Raw genomic sequence first — 14731 nt, 5'->3', positions numbered from 1 at the left:
GATGGATTTTTGTATGTTGAACCATCCTTGCCTCCCTGGGATGAAGCCTACTTGATCATGGTAGATGATTTCTCTCATGTGTTCTTGGACTCGATTTGCCAGTGTTAATTATTGAGTATTTTTACATTAATGTTCATGAGGGATATTGGTCTGTAGTCCTCTTTCTTAGTTGTGTCTTTTTGTGGCTTGGGTACCAAGGTTATTGAAGCCTCGTAGAATGAGTTTGGCAATGACCCTTCTGCTATTTGAGGAATACTTTGAGGAGAATTGGTATTAGCTGTCCTTTGAATTTCTGGTAGAATTCTGCACTGAAACCATCTGGCCCTGGGCTTTTTTTGGTTAGTAGAGTTTTGATGACTGCTTCTATTTCACTAGGGGTTATAGGTTTGTTTAAATTGCTTATCTGTTCTTCATTTAATTTTGGAAAGTACTATCTATCCAGAAAATTGTCCATTTCCTTTAGATGTTTGAATTTTGAGGAGTACAGGTTTTCAAAGTATGACCTGATGATGCTCTGGATTTCCTCAGTGTCTGTTGTATGTCCCCCTGTTGATTTCTGATTTTATTAATTTGCATGTTTACTCTCTGCCATTTGTTAAATTTGGATAATGGTTTGTCTATCTTGTTGATTTTTCTTGAAGAGCCAACTGTTCATTACATTGATTCATTGTATTGTTTTCCTAGTTTCTACTTTGTTGATTTCAACCCTCAATTTCATTATTTCCTGGTGTGTCAACGCCTATGGGGTTCATTGGCTTCTTTGTGTTCTAGATCATTAAGTTGTGCTGTTAATTCTCTAGTGTGAGTATTCTCCAGTTTCTTCATGTGGGCACTTAGTGCTATGAAGTTTCCTCTTATCACTGCTTTCAAAATGTCCTAAGAGGTTGGGTATGTTGTGTCCTCATTCTCATTGAATTCTAGAAAATCATTAATTTCTTTATTTCTTCCTTGACTCAGAAATAATGCAATTTCCATGAGTTTGTAGGTTTTCTGCAATTTGTTTTGTTGTTTAATTCTAACTTTAAAGCATGGTGGTCTGATAAGATACAGGGGGTTATTTTAATTTTTTGTGCCTGTTGAGGTTTGCTATGTTGCCAAGTATGTGGTCGATTTTAGAGGGTTCCATATGGCACTGAGAAGAAGGTATATTCTCTTGTATTTGGATGGAATGTTCTATAAATGTTTGTTAAACCCAAAAGGGCCATAACTTCTATCAGTTTCTTTGTTTCTGTGTTAAGTTTCTGTCTGGTGTTCCTGTGTAGTGGTGAGAGGGAGGTGTTGAAGTTTCCCACTGTAAGTGTGTGAGGTTTTATGTGTGATTTGAGTTTTAGTGATGTTTCTTTTAAGAACATGGATGCCTTTGTATTTGGGGCATAGATGTTCAGAATTGAGACTTTATCTTGATGGATTTCTCCTGTGATGAGTAGGAAGTGACCCCCTTCATCTCTTGATTTTAGTTTTAAGTCTAATTTATTAGATATTAGGATTGCTATTCCCGTTTGTTTCTTGGGTCCATTTGTTTGTAAAATCTTTTTCGAACCCTTTACTCTGAGGTACTGTCTGTCTTTGAGGTTGAGGTGAGTTCTTGTATGCAGCAGGAGGATGGATTCTGTCTTCATATTCATTCTGCTTGCCTTTGTCTTTTTATAGGCAAGTTAAGACCATTAATGTTGAGGGATATTAATAACCATTGATTGTTCATTCTTGTTTGTTTTGGATTTGGTGGTGGTGGTGGTGGTGGAAATGTGTGTGGATTTCCACCCTATTTTTCTATTGGCTGTTGGTAAAGTGGGATTATCTATTGCCTATGGTTTTTTTTTTTTTTTTTTTTTTTTTTTTTTTTGTAGTTAACTTCCTTTGGTTGGAGTTTTTTTTTTTTCCCAGAACTTTCTGTAGGGCTGGATTGGTGGATATGTATTGTTTAAATCTGGTTTTGTCATGTAATATCTTGTTTTCTTCATCTATAGTGATTTAAAGCTTTGCTGGGCTGTCGTCCATGGTCTCTTAGTGTTTGTAGGACTTCTTTTCAGGACCTTCTGGCTTTCAGAGTTTCCATGGAGGAGTCAGGTATAATTCTGATAGGTTTGTCTTTATATATTACTCCGTCTTTTTCCTTTGCTGCTCTTAATATTTTCTGTTTATTCTGTATGTTTGGTGGCGACGAGACCTTTTTTTTTGGTCCACTCTATTTGGTGTTCTGTTGCCTTCTTGTACTTTCATAGGCATGTCCTTCTGTAGGTTGTGGAAGTTTTCTTCTATGATTTTGTTGAATGTGTTTTCTGCAATTTTGAGTTTGGTTTTTCATAACCTTTTTCTTTTCCTGTTATTCTTAGGTTAGGTGTTTTCATGGTGGTCCCACATTTCCTGGATATTATATGTTAGGGATTTGTTGGACTTAAGATTTTCTTTTTTCGATGAGTCTATTTCTCCTAGAGTATCTTCAGCATCTGAGATTCTCTCTTCCATCTCTTGTATTGTGTTGTTTATGCTTGCATCTGTAGTTCCTAATCATTTACCCAGGTTTTGTATTTCCAGGATTCCCTCAGATTGTTGCTTTCTTTATTGTCTCTATATCAGTTTTTAGGTCTTGAACTGTTTCCTTAAGAGATGTGTTGATTTCTTGTAGTTTTTGGTTCATTTTTTCTTCCATTTTTTTCAGGGATTTTCTCATTTCCTCTTTGAGGATCTCTCTCATCTTCATAAAGTTGTTTTTAGTGTCATTCTCTTCTGCTTCATCTGCTTTGTGATATTCATGCTGGTGTAGAGTCCCTAGACTCTGGTGATGTCATATTGTTTTTTCTGTTTTTGAATGTGTTCTTTTTATATTGCCTTCTTAACATCCCTTCTTCCGGTAGGTATAGGAGTCTCTTCTCCTGGTGGGTCCTGGACCAAGGTTCCCTTCCAGTGGATACAAATAGGTCCAATACTCTGTGTCTCATCTACTTGTGGATGGAGGCAGGACTGGTACCAGGGCCTTAGCAGTGTCTGGGTAGACTGGATCCCGCTGGGATGGGATCCTCTGTGAATAGTCCCCAGGCCTCAGGTGTCTCAGAGCAGGGCAGAGGAAGGTGGACCAGAAATAGGCCCAAGCTCACCTATTCCCGTGGAACGTATCAGGACCCAGCAGACTCTGTGTGGGCTGAATCCCAAAGAGATGGGACCCGCAGCAGCCCCCAGTCCCAGGCCTCAGGTGTCTCTAAGCAGGGCAGAGGAAGGTGGGGCAGAGTACATTACAAATTTTAAAAGAGCTGTGTAAACACAATACCTAAACAAGAGTAGAAATATACATATAACAAAATTGACCTTAAATAACAATAAACCAAAATCCATACCAATGCAAAGTATTCATTTCTATATCATAATCCCTTTTTTCTTTAGTAAGTGATTGGCTGTGATCATTAGCCATTTATAACTAACCCTGTTTAAATGAAAACAAGCATTTATAAACAATATTTGGGAATTTGGGCGTAGTTCTCTCCAAACTGCTTCCTGCTGTTTGTGGGCTCTATCAATCCCAAGGAGATCTGGGAAAACTAGAATCATGAACAAATCCTGGCTGTAGTTAAGTAGTCTGTGGGGCTGCATCATCTCAGTTGCTTTGGTTGTTGGATCACCTGGGCTACTGCTTCAAGAGGTCTTGCTTGATCAAACCATATTAATTTGGAAGGAATCCACAGCTTTTTATCTTCTGTGGAAACAAAAGCAGAACTTCTTCTCCAAAGTAACATGTTTTTAGACTTAAATTTTGAAGTCAAGGCATTTTCAAAATATATAGGTTGGATTAATCCGGCAGCATTTATAATCAAATGTCTTTTAGCAGCTGTTGCTCCTTCCTCAGCAACAATTCAAAGACAACACAATAGCATCAGTATTTAGACTCTGTGATTTTCCATCTTTACATGACTTTTTTGTTTCTTTCTTTTAAACTACTCTGTTTCTTTTACTTTTTGGCGTTTTTGTGACAGCGTTTCTCTGTGTATCTTTGGTTGTCTTGGAACTTGCTCTGTAAACGAGGCTGGCCTTGAAATTATAGAGATCTGCTGGCCTCTGCCTCTAAAGCGATGGGATTAAAGGCGAGTACCACCACACCCAGCTAGTTTTTTTTTTTTTCTCTCCCAAGCCTACATATATTTTAAAACACACTGTAAATAATTTAGAGGATTTGTTCCTCTGAATTTTTCTTTACTGTATATCTCTCTTTTTCTGACCACATGACTAAACAGCATGACTAAAATTAAAGCAGCGGCTGGCCTGGCCTATTCCTTGGCTTTCTGAGAGACTAGCATCATGGCTGTGGGAGCCATGCTTATTATCACAGCACTGTGGAGTTTCTAGGTCCATGTCACCACCAAGAAGCATGCTGCCTGCTGCTCACAAACACCCTTTAATTATTTGGTAGCTCTAGGGCCTCTTAAAAGAGCCTTGTGGGGCCTGGAGAGATGACTCAGTGGTTAAGAACATTAACTGTTCTTCCTGAGAACCTGAGTTAATTCCCAGCAACCACATCTTGGCTCACAACCATCTATAATGGAATCTGATGCCCTCTTCTGGTGTGCAGGTATACATGCAGATAGAGCACCATATACATAATAAATCCTAGAAAACAAACAAAAACCTAAAAAATGCCTTGTGGTTTTTGCCACTAAAACTGAGTCAGGAAGCTATTCTTAAAGTTTGCCTCTAGCAAACAGAGGCCACTCAAGAAAATGATGCTACCAAGAAGCCATGCTTTTGTTCTCAGAATCCCTTTTTAAGCTTTTGTCAGGTTTCATGTGGAACTTCTTGCCCCACCTTGGGGCACCATTTGTAGATGGAGTTCAGCCTGGTCCTGCTGCCCTTCAGTCCCAAATAAACACACTGAGGCTTATATTACTTATAAACTGGCTAGCTCTCTCTTAATTATTAACCCATTTGTATTAAACTATGTATTGCCACGATGTTGTGGCTTACTCGTAATGCTTCGCCGGCATGTTACTCCTTCTGCTGCTATATGGTGTCTTCTTCAAGAGTGCTTCTCTGTCTGTCTGTCTGTCTGTCTGTCTGTCTGTCTGTCTGTCTGTCTGTCTGTCTGTCTGTCTGTTTCTGACTCTCGTTCCCCTCCTCCTACCAGAATTCTCCTCATCTGGTAGCCCTGCCTATACTTTCTGCTTGGCTACTGGCCAATCAGTATTTTATTAAACCAATAAGAGAAATATATATTCATAGCATACAGAATGACTTTCCCCCATCAGACAGCTTTTAGGAGGTAGCTCTCTCCTTCCACAGTGTTGAGTCAGATCTGTTTCTGCTGTGTGTACTACAGACTAGCTGGCCCTGACCTTCCAGTCAATTCTGTAATCTTTGCCCAATGCCTAGCAGAATTGCTAGATTTACGGACGCATGCCACCACAGCTGACTGTTTTACATGGGTTCTGGAGTTGTCACCAGACTTTCATGGCCCCAGATGTTATCATCATCATTTTTATTATTATTTGGGTAAAATAATGTGGGGAAATAGTAGGGAAATCTGAGCTAAGGAATGAAGTTGATGTTTGTTTGTTTTAACTACCTTTCCATAATTCTGTCCATCTTGTAGGTCTTTGGACATAGGAAATCAAATGAGTGCTCCCGAGGAGACAAACGTTGCACATGCTGGAAGTCAGGTAAGATGACATTCATTTTTACAGAAAATGTTTGAGAGTGTGCCTCACTTAAGAGTCCTTAGTCTTTTAGGAACAAAATGACAATTATATTGGGGTATCTTTGTCGGACTTGTATTTCAGCAGATTGACAAGGTCTTTAACAACATTGGAGCAGACCTTCTAACTGGTGGTGAATCAGAAAATAAAGAAGATGGGCTGCAGAATAAACAGAAAAGAGTAAGTTTCTCTACTTTAAACAAAGCGTTTCTATTGTGAGATTTCCTATAAACCACATGTATTTCCTGGGAAATACTGTGTGACCTCTTAACAAGGAATAGTCTAACTCTTTGTGAAGTGTGTTGGGAAGGAGTGTGTATATGCTATTTTGGGTTCCTTTGTTACCACGCACGCACGCACGCACGCACGCACGCACGGTGTCTTGCCTTGATCGCTTGTCTCTGCTTGGGTGGTGCCATCACTTATAGTTATGCTGCCTGTCTGCTTCTCCTCAATTACTGCTTATCAATAATTAAAGTTTTTCTACTTTTTAAAAATGTATTTGTGGTGTCTGGGGGGGGTTGTACAAATGAATGCAGGTGTTCACTGAGGCCAGGAGAGGCTATTGGATCCTCCAGTGTTGGAGTTACAGGGAACTGGGAGCTGCCTGATAGAGATGTGGGGAGCTGACTCAGGTCCCCTGAAGAGCAGGTGTCCCCTTCTAGCCACCAAGCCATCTTTCCAGCCGCAGCTTTTCAGTATGAAATCATCTCTGACTACATTCCTGTCAGAGTGAATGCAAGCCCATTCTTTGTTAGCCCAGCAGCCGTGCCTTTCTTTGTTTTTTTTACGTGATATACCTTAATTTTATGACCTTCAGATATTCATTCAAGTTTTTTTTAAATAAATTTTATTTTAATTAGAAACAGTCTTATTTTACATATCAATCCCAGTTCCCTCTTCCTCCCATCCTCCCATGCTCCCCACAGACCACCCCCATTCCATCCTCCATCTACTCCCCAGAGAGGATGATACGGTCCATGAGGGATCATCAAAATCTGTCCATGTCACTTGAGGTAGGGTTTAGGCCATCCCCTGTGTATCTAGGCTAAGAGTATCCGCCATGGGAAATGGGCTCCTGAAATCCATTTGTGCACTAGGGATACATCTTGGTTCCACTGCCAGAGGCTCCATAGACTGTCCAGTGCTCCTAGCTGACACCCATGTTCAGGTGGCCTGGTTTGGTTTTATGTTGGTTCCCCAGCAGTCAGACTAGGGTCCATGAGTTCCCACTTACTCAGTTCAGCTGTTTCTGAGGGTTTCTCCAGTCTGGTCTTGACCCCTTTGCTCATCACTTCTCCCTCTCTGCAACTGGATTCCAGAGTTCAGCTCAGTGTTTAGCTGTGGGTGTCTGCTTCTGCTTCCATCAGCTATTGGATGAAGGCTCTAGGATGGGATTTAAGGTAGTCATCATTCTTATTATAGGAGAAGGGCATTTAAGGTAACCTCTAAACTATTGCTTAGATTCCTAGCTGGGGTCATCTTTGTGGGTCTCTGTACAATTCCCTAGTGCCAGATTTCTCTTTAAACCTACAGTGGCTCGCTCTATTGATGTGTCTCTTCTTGCTCTCTTCTGTTCCTTTCCCCACTCAATCTTCTTGATCCCTCATGTTCTCCCCCCCCTTTCTCCTACCTCCCTTCTCCCTTCCCCCATGCTCCCCATTTGTTCAGGGGCTCTTGTCCCTTTCTGCTTCACTGGAGGACCATGTATGTCTGTCTTAGGGTCTTCCTTGTTTCCTAGCTTCTCTGGAGGTGTGGATTGTAGCTGGTAATCCTTTTGTCTCTGTCTAATAGCCATATATGAGTGATTAAATACCATGTTTGTCTTTTTGTGACTGGGTTACCTCACTCTGGATGGTTTCTGCTAGTTCCATCCATTTGCCTCTGAATTTCAAGATTCCATTTTTATTTTTTCTGCTGAGCAGTACTCCATTGTTTAAATGTACCACATTTTTTGTGTTCATTCTTCAGTTGAATGGCATCTAGGTTGCTTCCAGGTTCTGACTATTACAAATAATGCTGCTATGAACATAGTTGAACAGATGTCCTTAATGTATGAATGTGCATCCTTTGGGTATTTGCCTAAGACTGGAATTGCTGGATTTTGAGGTAGCTGGCTCCCATTTTCCAGAGAAACCACCATATTGATTTCCAAAGTGGCTATAGGAGCTGGCACTCCCACCAGCAATGGAGAAGCGTTTCTCTTTCTCCACATCCTCTCCAGCATAAACTGTCATTGGTGTTTTTGATTTTAGCCATTCTGACAGGAGCAAGATGGCACCTAAGAGTGTTTTGATTTGTATTTCCCTGATGGCTAGCTAAGGATGTTGAGTACTTTCTTATGTGTCTTGCAGCCATTTTAGATTCCTCTGTTGAGAATTGTCTATTTAGTTCTGTACCCCACTTTTTAATTGGATTATTTGGTGTTTTGGAGTCTAGCTCCTTGAGTTCTTTGTATGTTTTGGAAATCATCCCCCTGTTAGATGTTGGGTTGGTGAATATCTTTTCCCAGTCTGTGTGCTGCCATTTTGTCTTGTTGACTGTGTTCTTTACCTTACAGAAGCTTCTCAGCTTTAGGCGGTCCCATTTATTAATTGTTGATCTCAGTGTTTGTGCTACTGGCGTTATGTTCAGGAAGTGGTCTCCTGTGTCAATTTGTTCAAGGGTAGCTCCCATTTTCTTTTCTAATAGGTTCAGTGTGGCTGGATTTATGTTGAAGTCTTTGATCCATTTGGACTTGAGTCTGTGTATGGCGATAGACATGGATCTATCTGCAGTCTTCTTCTACATGTCAGGATCCAGTTATGCCAGCACCATTTATTGAAGATGCTTTTTATTTTCTATTGTTTAGTTTTAGCTTCTTTGTCAAAGATCAGGTGTACATAGGTGTGTTGGTTACTATCAGGGTCTTCAATTCAATTCCATTTGTCTACCATTCTGTTTCTGTGCCAATACCAAGCTGTTTTCAGGAGTATGGCTATATAGTAGACCTTGAAGTCAGGAATGGTGATGCCTCCAGAAGTTCCTTTATTGTACAGGATTGCTTTTGCTATCCTGTGTCTTTTGTTTTCACATATAAAATTGAGTATTGTTCTTTCAGAGTCTGTCAAGAATTGTGTTGGGATTTTGATAGGGATTGCATTGAATATGTAGATGGCTTTTGGTAAAATTGCCATTTTTACTATGTTGATCCTACCTATCCAAGAGCATCGGAGAGCTTTCCATTTTCTGGTATCTTCTTTAATTTCTTTCTTTCATGATTCAGAGTTCTTTTTATACTGGTCTTTTACCTATTTGGTTAGTTACCTCAAGATATTTTATTTTGTTTGTGGCTATTGTAAAAGGTGATGTTTCTCTGATTTCTTTCTCAGCCCCTTTATATATAGTAGGGCTACTGAGTTTTTTTGAGTTAATCTTGTATCCTGCCACTTTGCTGAAGGTGTTTATCAGCTGGAAGTCTTCCGACTGCTTTACCCATTAGCCAGCCCCCTGGCTCCTCTTTCTTCTCTTTTTTTGTTTGCTTGAGACGGGATGGCTGTCCTGGAACACCTGTAGACCAGGCTGGCCTTGAACTCACAGAGATCCACCTGCCTCCCAAGGGCTGGGATTAAAGGCGTGTGCTACCACACTGAGTGCTCTAGCTTTTCCTTTTTGGTTGTGTTGTGAGACATTCTCTGTAAGGTGTTCTGACTGGTCCTTTTGCTTCAGTCTTTCATATAATCTGGGTTACCAGTCTGTGCCACTAGACCTGGCTCATGAGCTTTTTCCACTAAGATTTCAAGTTGAACAAGAATGAAATCAGTTACTCATAAAGAAACAGGTAATTGTAAAGAACTTTCTTTTACACCAGAAGCATTGTAGCAGATCTGTGAGTTTCCACCTGAGGTCACCAACACTGGATTGCTTGCTTTCTACTGAAGTAGTAAGCATTGCTCAATGTGCTGTGATGCACACACCTACAGCTGGAGTATAAAGTTGTGGTTGAATTTTGTTTTGCTTTGTTTGAAGGCATCACTTACACTTGAAGAAAAACAGAAATTAGCAAAAGAACAGGAGCAGGCACAGAAGCTGAAAAGCCAGCAGCCTCTCAAGCCCCAGCCCCACACTCCCATTGTGCCCATCAAACAGGTGCGTTTCTTTGGCGTACTTTCAAGCATGCTTAGGAGTAAGGAACAGAGTGGTAAACAACTAATGTGTGTAGGGATGTGTTTAAAGGATAATATGATAAATTGTGTGACTTAGGCATTACAGCAACTCCTGAGTAACCTGCTCCATATTCATTGCTTTGTCTCAGTGCTGTCACCAAAGAGGAAATGGGGTGAGCAGGTTTGTAAGAAAAGATGTAGATTAATAGTGCCATTATCAGGAATATTTTGTTCATATCCTTGTGTTTCTCCGCTAGAAGAAGCTGCCTGTTCCTGGCTTTTCCATCTAACTGGCTTGTAGCTCAGGTTAAGAAGAGGCACCTATATTGCCTGACCACATGGATTCCCTCTATGTTCTGGGCATCGTTTCAGATGCTGGCACTGCCCTGGGGAATGGGTCCTGCTTGCAGAGTTTACACTCACTGGTGTAGCTCAGAAGTGTTCCAACTTAATACTGTTCTCACTAGTTTTAGTCACCACAGTTCTTCCTCAGAGGCAATAATGTTTCTGGCTAAGGGCCAAAATAGAGAGTAACTGTTAGGTACTTGTAGAATAGAAAAAATTCCTAAAAATTGTGATGAAATTCAAAATAAAAAATATAAAATATCCCGTTTATGATAATAAAAAGATAGTTCTGTCTTGGGAGCATTTCACTTAATTGTGCTTTAAATTTACCATTACTATCATCGAATTGATTGCCAGTGTTTGCCTACAAAAACTACAAAAATAAGTAGTAGTCATTATTTAATGTATAGGCTCTAGTTTACTGACTTAGTGTAGATCATCAGCTTAACTATAATTTGTACTTTATCATGTAGTCTGCCCAGTGCTCACACTGGTTATCATGTGGTCTGTCTAGTGCTCACTAATTGTAAAGTACTTTGAATTTCTTGGAGGTAAAGTACTTGCTCCTGTTTTTCAGACTAAGGACTTGACAGACACATTGATGGACAACATGACCTCATTGAGCAGCCTTTCTGTTAGCACTCCCAAGCTTTCTGCTTCAAGTACCTTCACGTCTGTTCCTTCCACTGGCCTCAGCATGATGTTCTCTACACCAATTGATAATACAAAGAGAAATTTGACAAATGGTCTAAATGCCAACATGGGCTTTCAGACTTCCGGGTTCAACATGCCAGTCAATCCAAACCAGAACTTCTTCAGTGGTACAAGCACAGCTGGAGTGACCACGATGACTCTGGGAGCAGCCCCCACTCTGTCAAACTACAGTTCTTTGAGTGTTCCTTCTGCTGGTGTGAAGCAGGCTCAACAGAGACCAACCGATATGTCTGCCCTTAATAATCTCTTTGGCCCTCAGAAACCCAAAGTTAGCATGAACCAGCTATCCCAACAGAAACCAAATCAGTGGCTGAGTCAATTTGTACCTCCTCCAGGGTCCCCAGGCCTGGGCAACGCAGCCATGGGCACGCAGGTGAATGTAATAGGACAGACTGCCTTTGGTATGCAGGGTAATCCTTTCTTTAACCCACAGAACTTTGCACAGCCACCCACTACTATGACCAGTAGCGGCTCAGCTAGCAATGACTTGAAAGATCTTTTCGGGTGAGGTGCCCATGCTGCTCTTTGGAGGGTCACTGCACTTTCAGTCCTCGGTAAGCAGGTTTACATCGCTGTGCAGCTGGCTTGAAGAAACTGCTTCTGGGAGAGACAGAGAGCACCTGCTTCCATGCCAGCCAGTGCAGGAGTTGTGTGGATCCTGGCCAGTTGAATTTTTTAAAGCATTGAGGATTTTCTCTTACAAACGCCTCTTCAGGTTTTTAAAGATCCAGTCCTTACTAGTCTCAAAGTACAAAAGGACAACCGAGTTATCTTGAATAGCAGTTTTTAAATCAGATATTTATTTTGGCTTGTAAATCTTCATGTTATTAAAAACCTTAAGTTGATGGTAACTGGAAGCTCACCTGTTATCTACTGCCTTTGTATTCATTTGTCTTCATTTAATGTGAAGGATCTTGATGCTGGGTTGATTGGTTTGCAATTATACAGCAGTGGATGGTAACATGAAGGAGGATTGAGTCGTTTGCTTTTTCTAGTCTTATTTTTCAAAGAAACTTACGCTTCGTACAAAAGACAGTAAAAATGCTGCAAATCTTAACTTATATTAATTTTATTGATTTAAAAACATTATTGACCATCTTAAATGCAAACTAATCATTGTGAGTTATATTTTAGCATGATCTGCCTCAAATAGCAATGTATTTTCTGCCTTTACTTGAATATATTTAGGATCACCTTTTCCCTGTTGTATCACAGGAGAGCCATGTACTGACTTGTACAGCAAACAGACGAAGCACCCGGATACGGCTTTCTCGACCACTGCCTTCATACGCGAGTTTGAATTCAAACTTCTGAAGTTGCAGCATAAATGAATTACATTTTCAAAAGGAGATTTGTAAAAAAAAAAAAAAAAAAAAAAAAAAATTAAACTATATTTAATGAGTAAACTTGAGATTTCTGCCATATTGTTTCAAGTGTAATAAACTCTAAAAATGAGTGAGCCATTGGTACCAACAGATTGAATGTTAGCTTGCCATGGTAGTCCAGCCTTGTTAGTTACTACTATTGAAGTTTAATTCTTTTCTAGGAGTCCCAGAAACATTTTGTTTTGTTTGGACATTTTAGTGTCTGTAAATCAGTCACTGTTAGAAAAGAAGAAATCAATTCTAATAGGACACGCCTCACTTTCCAGAACCTGTCTCTGATGTTTGTCTTTAATTTGCCGATTCTACCACAGAGCCTTATGCTACAGCTGTCCTTTGTATTTTTAAAAATTATATTCCACTGTTATGTGATAACTAAAGAAAGAACTCTTTTAAAACTGTGTATGTATTATAGTTGTTGCCATAGTTTGTGGTTTTTAATTATCTGGAACCAGCAATCATTTAAAATAAATCATATAAAGTTTAGTGTGCTGATCCTAAGTTTATTAAATGGTTGAATGTTCATTGAAAAAAAACATATACACATATGCACGTGATGTGCGTACTGTGCAGTACTTGATGACAGTGTATAGAGTTATGCCATTGCCAGTGCTGATAGCATCCTCTTAGTGAAAGCACACTTAGAGAAATGCGAGTTGGTGCTTACACCTGGCACTTGGGTGGCATGCCTGCTAAAGAACTGGGAGGATACAAAGGATTCACTCGAGAAGCAAAAAGGCATTTGTCAAATATTCAAAACTTCACCTGACTTGTTTTAAACACAATATTTCTTCTGGGAAATGTTTTATATGGAATAAAATTGGTATTAAGACCATTTCTTTGTTAATGATTCAGTAGCTACTGTTTATTCAGTAATTCTTTTTAGTTTTTATGTGTGGGTGTTTTGCCTGCGTGGGTGTAGGTGCACCATGTACATGCAATGCCTGTAAAGGCCAGAAGGTGGTATTGGATCCAGTTTCAGTTATTTCGTTGACAAAACACCATGACCAAGGCAACTTACAAAAGGAAGCATTTATGTGGGGGCTCACGGTCGACTATCATGATGGGACTGCATGGTGCCCAGAGCAGTATCTGAGAGCTTACGTCCTGATCCATAAGCTTGAGTTGGTAGTGGTGGAAGGGAGAGAGGGGAACAGAGGGAGGGTGAGCACACATGCAGGGAATGGAGTGGGCTTTTGAACTCTCAAAGCCCAACCCCCAGTGACACACCTCCTCCAACAAGGCCACACCTCCTAATCCATTGGGGACCAAACATGCAAATATAGGAGCTTATGGCTGCCATTCTCATTCAAATCACCACAGATATCCTGGGCTTGGAGTTAAGATGTTTGCAAACTACCATGTGGCTGGGATTCAAACTCAGGCTCTCTGGAAAAGCAGCCTAATCACTCTTAACCACGGGTCATTTCTCCAGTCTTTTTATTTTATAAAGTAGCTTGGTAATAGTGTTGAATTCCTTATTAGAAGGAAAGAAACATCTATATGTGTCTTAAACTTTAAATTGAAAGACCCCCCAGATCACTAAGGGGCACAGAGTCCCAGGAGCCCCTGAGACTCAGAAACCAGACCAAGAGCTGCAAAAGCAAGAGGGTTTATTGAACGAATGCGCATTCGGGTGTCAGCAATATCGGGAAAGCTGCACACCCCAGCATGGGGTGCAAGCTCCTTATATAGGAAAAAACTGCAGATCAGCATACAGGCAAGGGGCACAAAGTGATCGATACATACAAAGTATGATATCATGTTAGAGTGGTCACCCAGGAGTGACCTGCTTTTCTACAAAGGAAAAACCACAGAACGTACCCTGAAAAGTCCTTGATTGTCTGTTGGCCAGCCAGGTGTGACCCAAAAAGGATTGTTTGTCTGCCCTTGGGTTGGGGCCAACTTCCTTGTCCTGGGTCAGGGCCTGTGGGAAACTTTTTCTCTGTGTGAACTAAAATCTTTCAAAATATGCCAATAGATAACTTGAAAAACCCAATATATAGTTCTTAAGTAACTTACAAGTGTTAAAAGATGTCCTTCCCTGAGGACTTATGCATAGCCAATGAGGAGGGAGAGACATTTGCATAGCCCATAGGGGAGGAACTCTATAGTGGTGTAGCCCTTACAAAGTCCAATGTTCCTGTAAATAACCCTAATGAAACACACACATGGGGTGGGGTTACAGAAAAGGGGTAGTTGGGCAGAGGAAGGGCATTAGGAGTTGTGGGTGGGCAAAAGGTAATGAGGGAGTTAATATGACTGAAATACTTATGTACATGATGGAAATGTCACAGTGAAACCTGTTTCGTGCAATTAATATCTGCTAGTTTAAATGTTGGTATTTGGGGTGGGGTATAGTGCTTTCAGTAAGGTGCTTACCTAGCAAGTGTGAAGATCAGGGTTAGAGCCCCAGAATGCATGGACGTCCTAGGTATGGTTGTCCATGCTTGTAGTCCCAGTAGCC

The 14731-nt window shown here is 40.6% G+C and overlaps 1 protein-coding gene across 4 annotated transcripts in view; it reads left to right on the top strand.

The window, feature by feature from the left end:
- The window catches only part of LOC103160199 (SCY1-like protein 2), a 59444-nt gene extending 46669 nt beyond the window's left edge, over positions 1–12775 (top strand). For 2 of the 4 annotated variants that reach the window (XM_027392593.2, XM_027392594.2), the window contains exons 15-18: positions 5576–5642; positions 5763–5858; positions 9687–9806; positions 10746–12750. In XM_027392593.2, the coding sequence (XP_027248394.1) occupies positions 5576–5642; positions 5763–5858; positions 9687–9806; positions 10746–11390 (928 nt within the window). In that variant the 3' untranslated portion in view covers positions 11391–12750. Of the gene's footprint in view, positions 1–5575; positions 5643–5762; positions 5859–9686; positions 9807–10745 lie in introns of all 4 variants that reach the window. The other 2 variants (XM_035450807.1, XM_027392595.2) reach the window with 2 other exon arrangements.
- Positions 12776–14731: the final 1956 nt, after the last annotated feature.

The sequence above is a fragment of the Cricetulus griseus genome (genome assembly GCF_003668045.3).
Source record: "Cricetulus griseus strain 17A/GY chromosome 1 unlocalized genomic scaffold, alternate assembly CriGri-PICRH-1.0 chr1_0, whole genome shotgun sequence".
NCBI classification, from domain to species: domain Eukaryota; kingdom Metazoa; phylum Chordata; class Mammalia; order Rodentia; family Cricetidae; genus Cricetulus; species Cricetulus griseus.
This window is presented reverse-complemented; position numbering and strand designations above follow the sequence as displayed.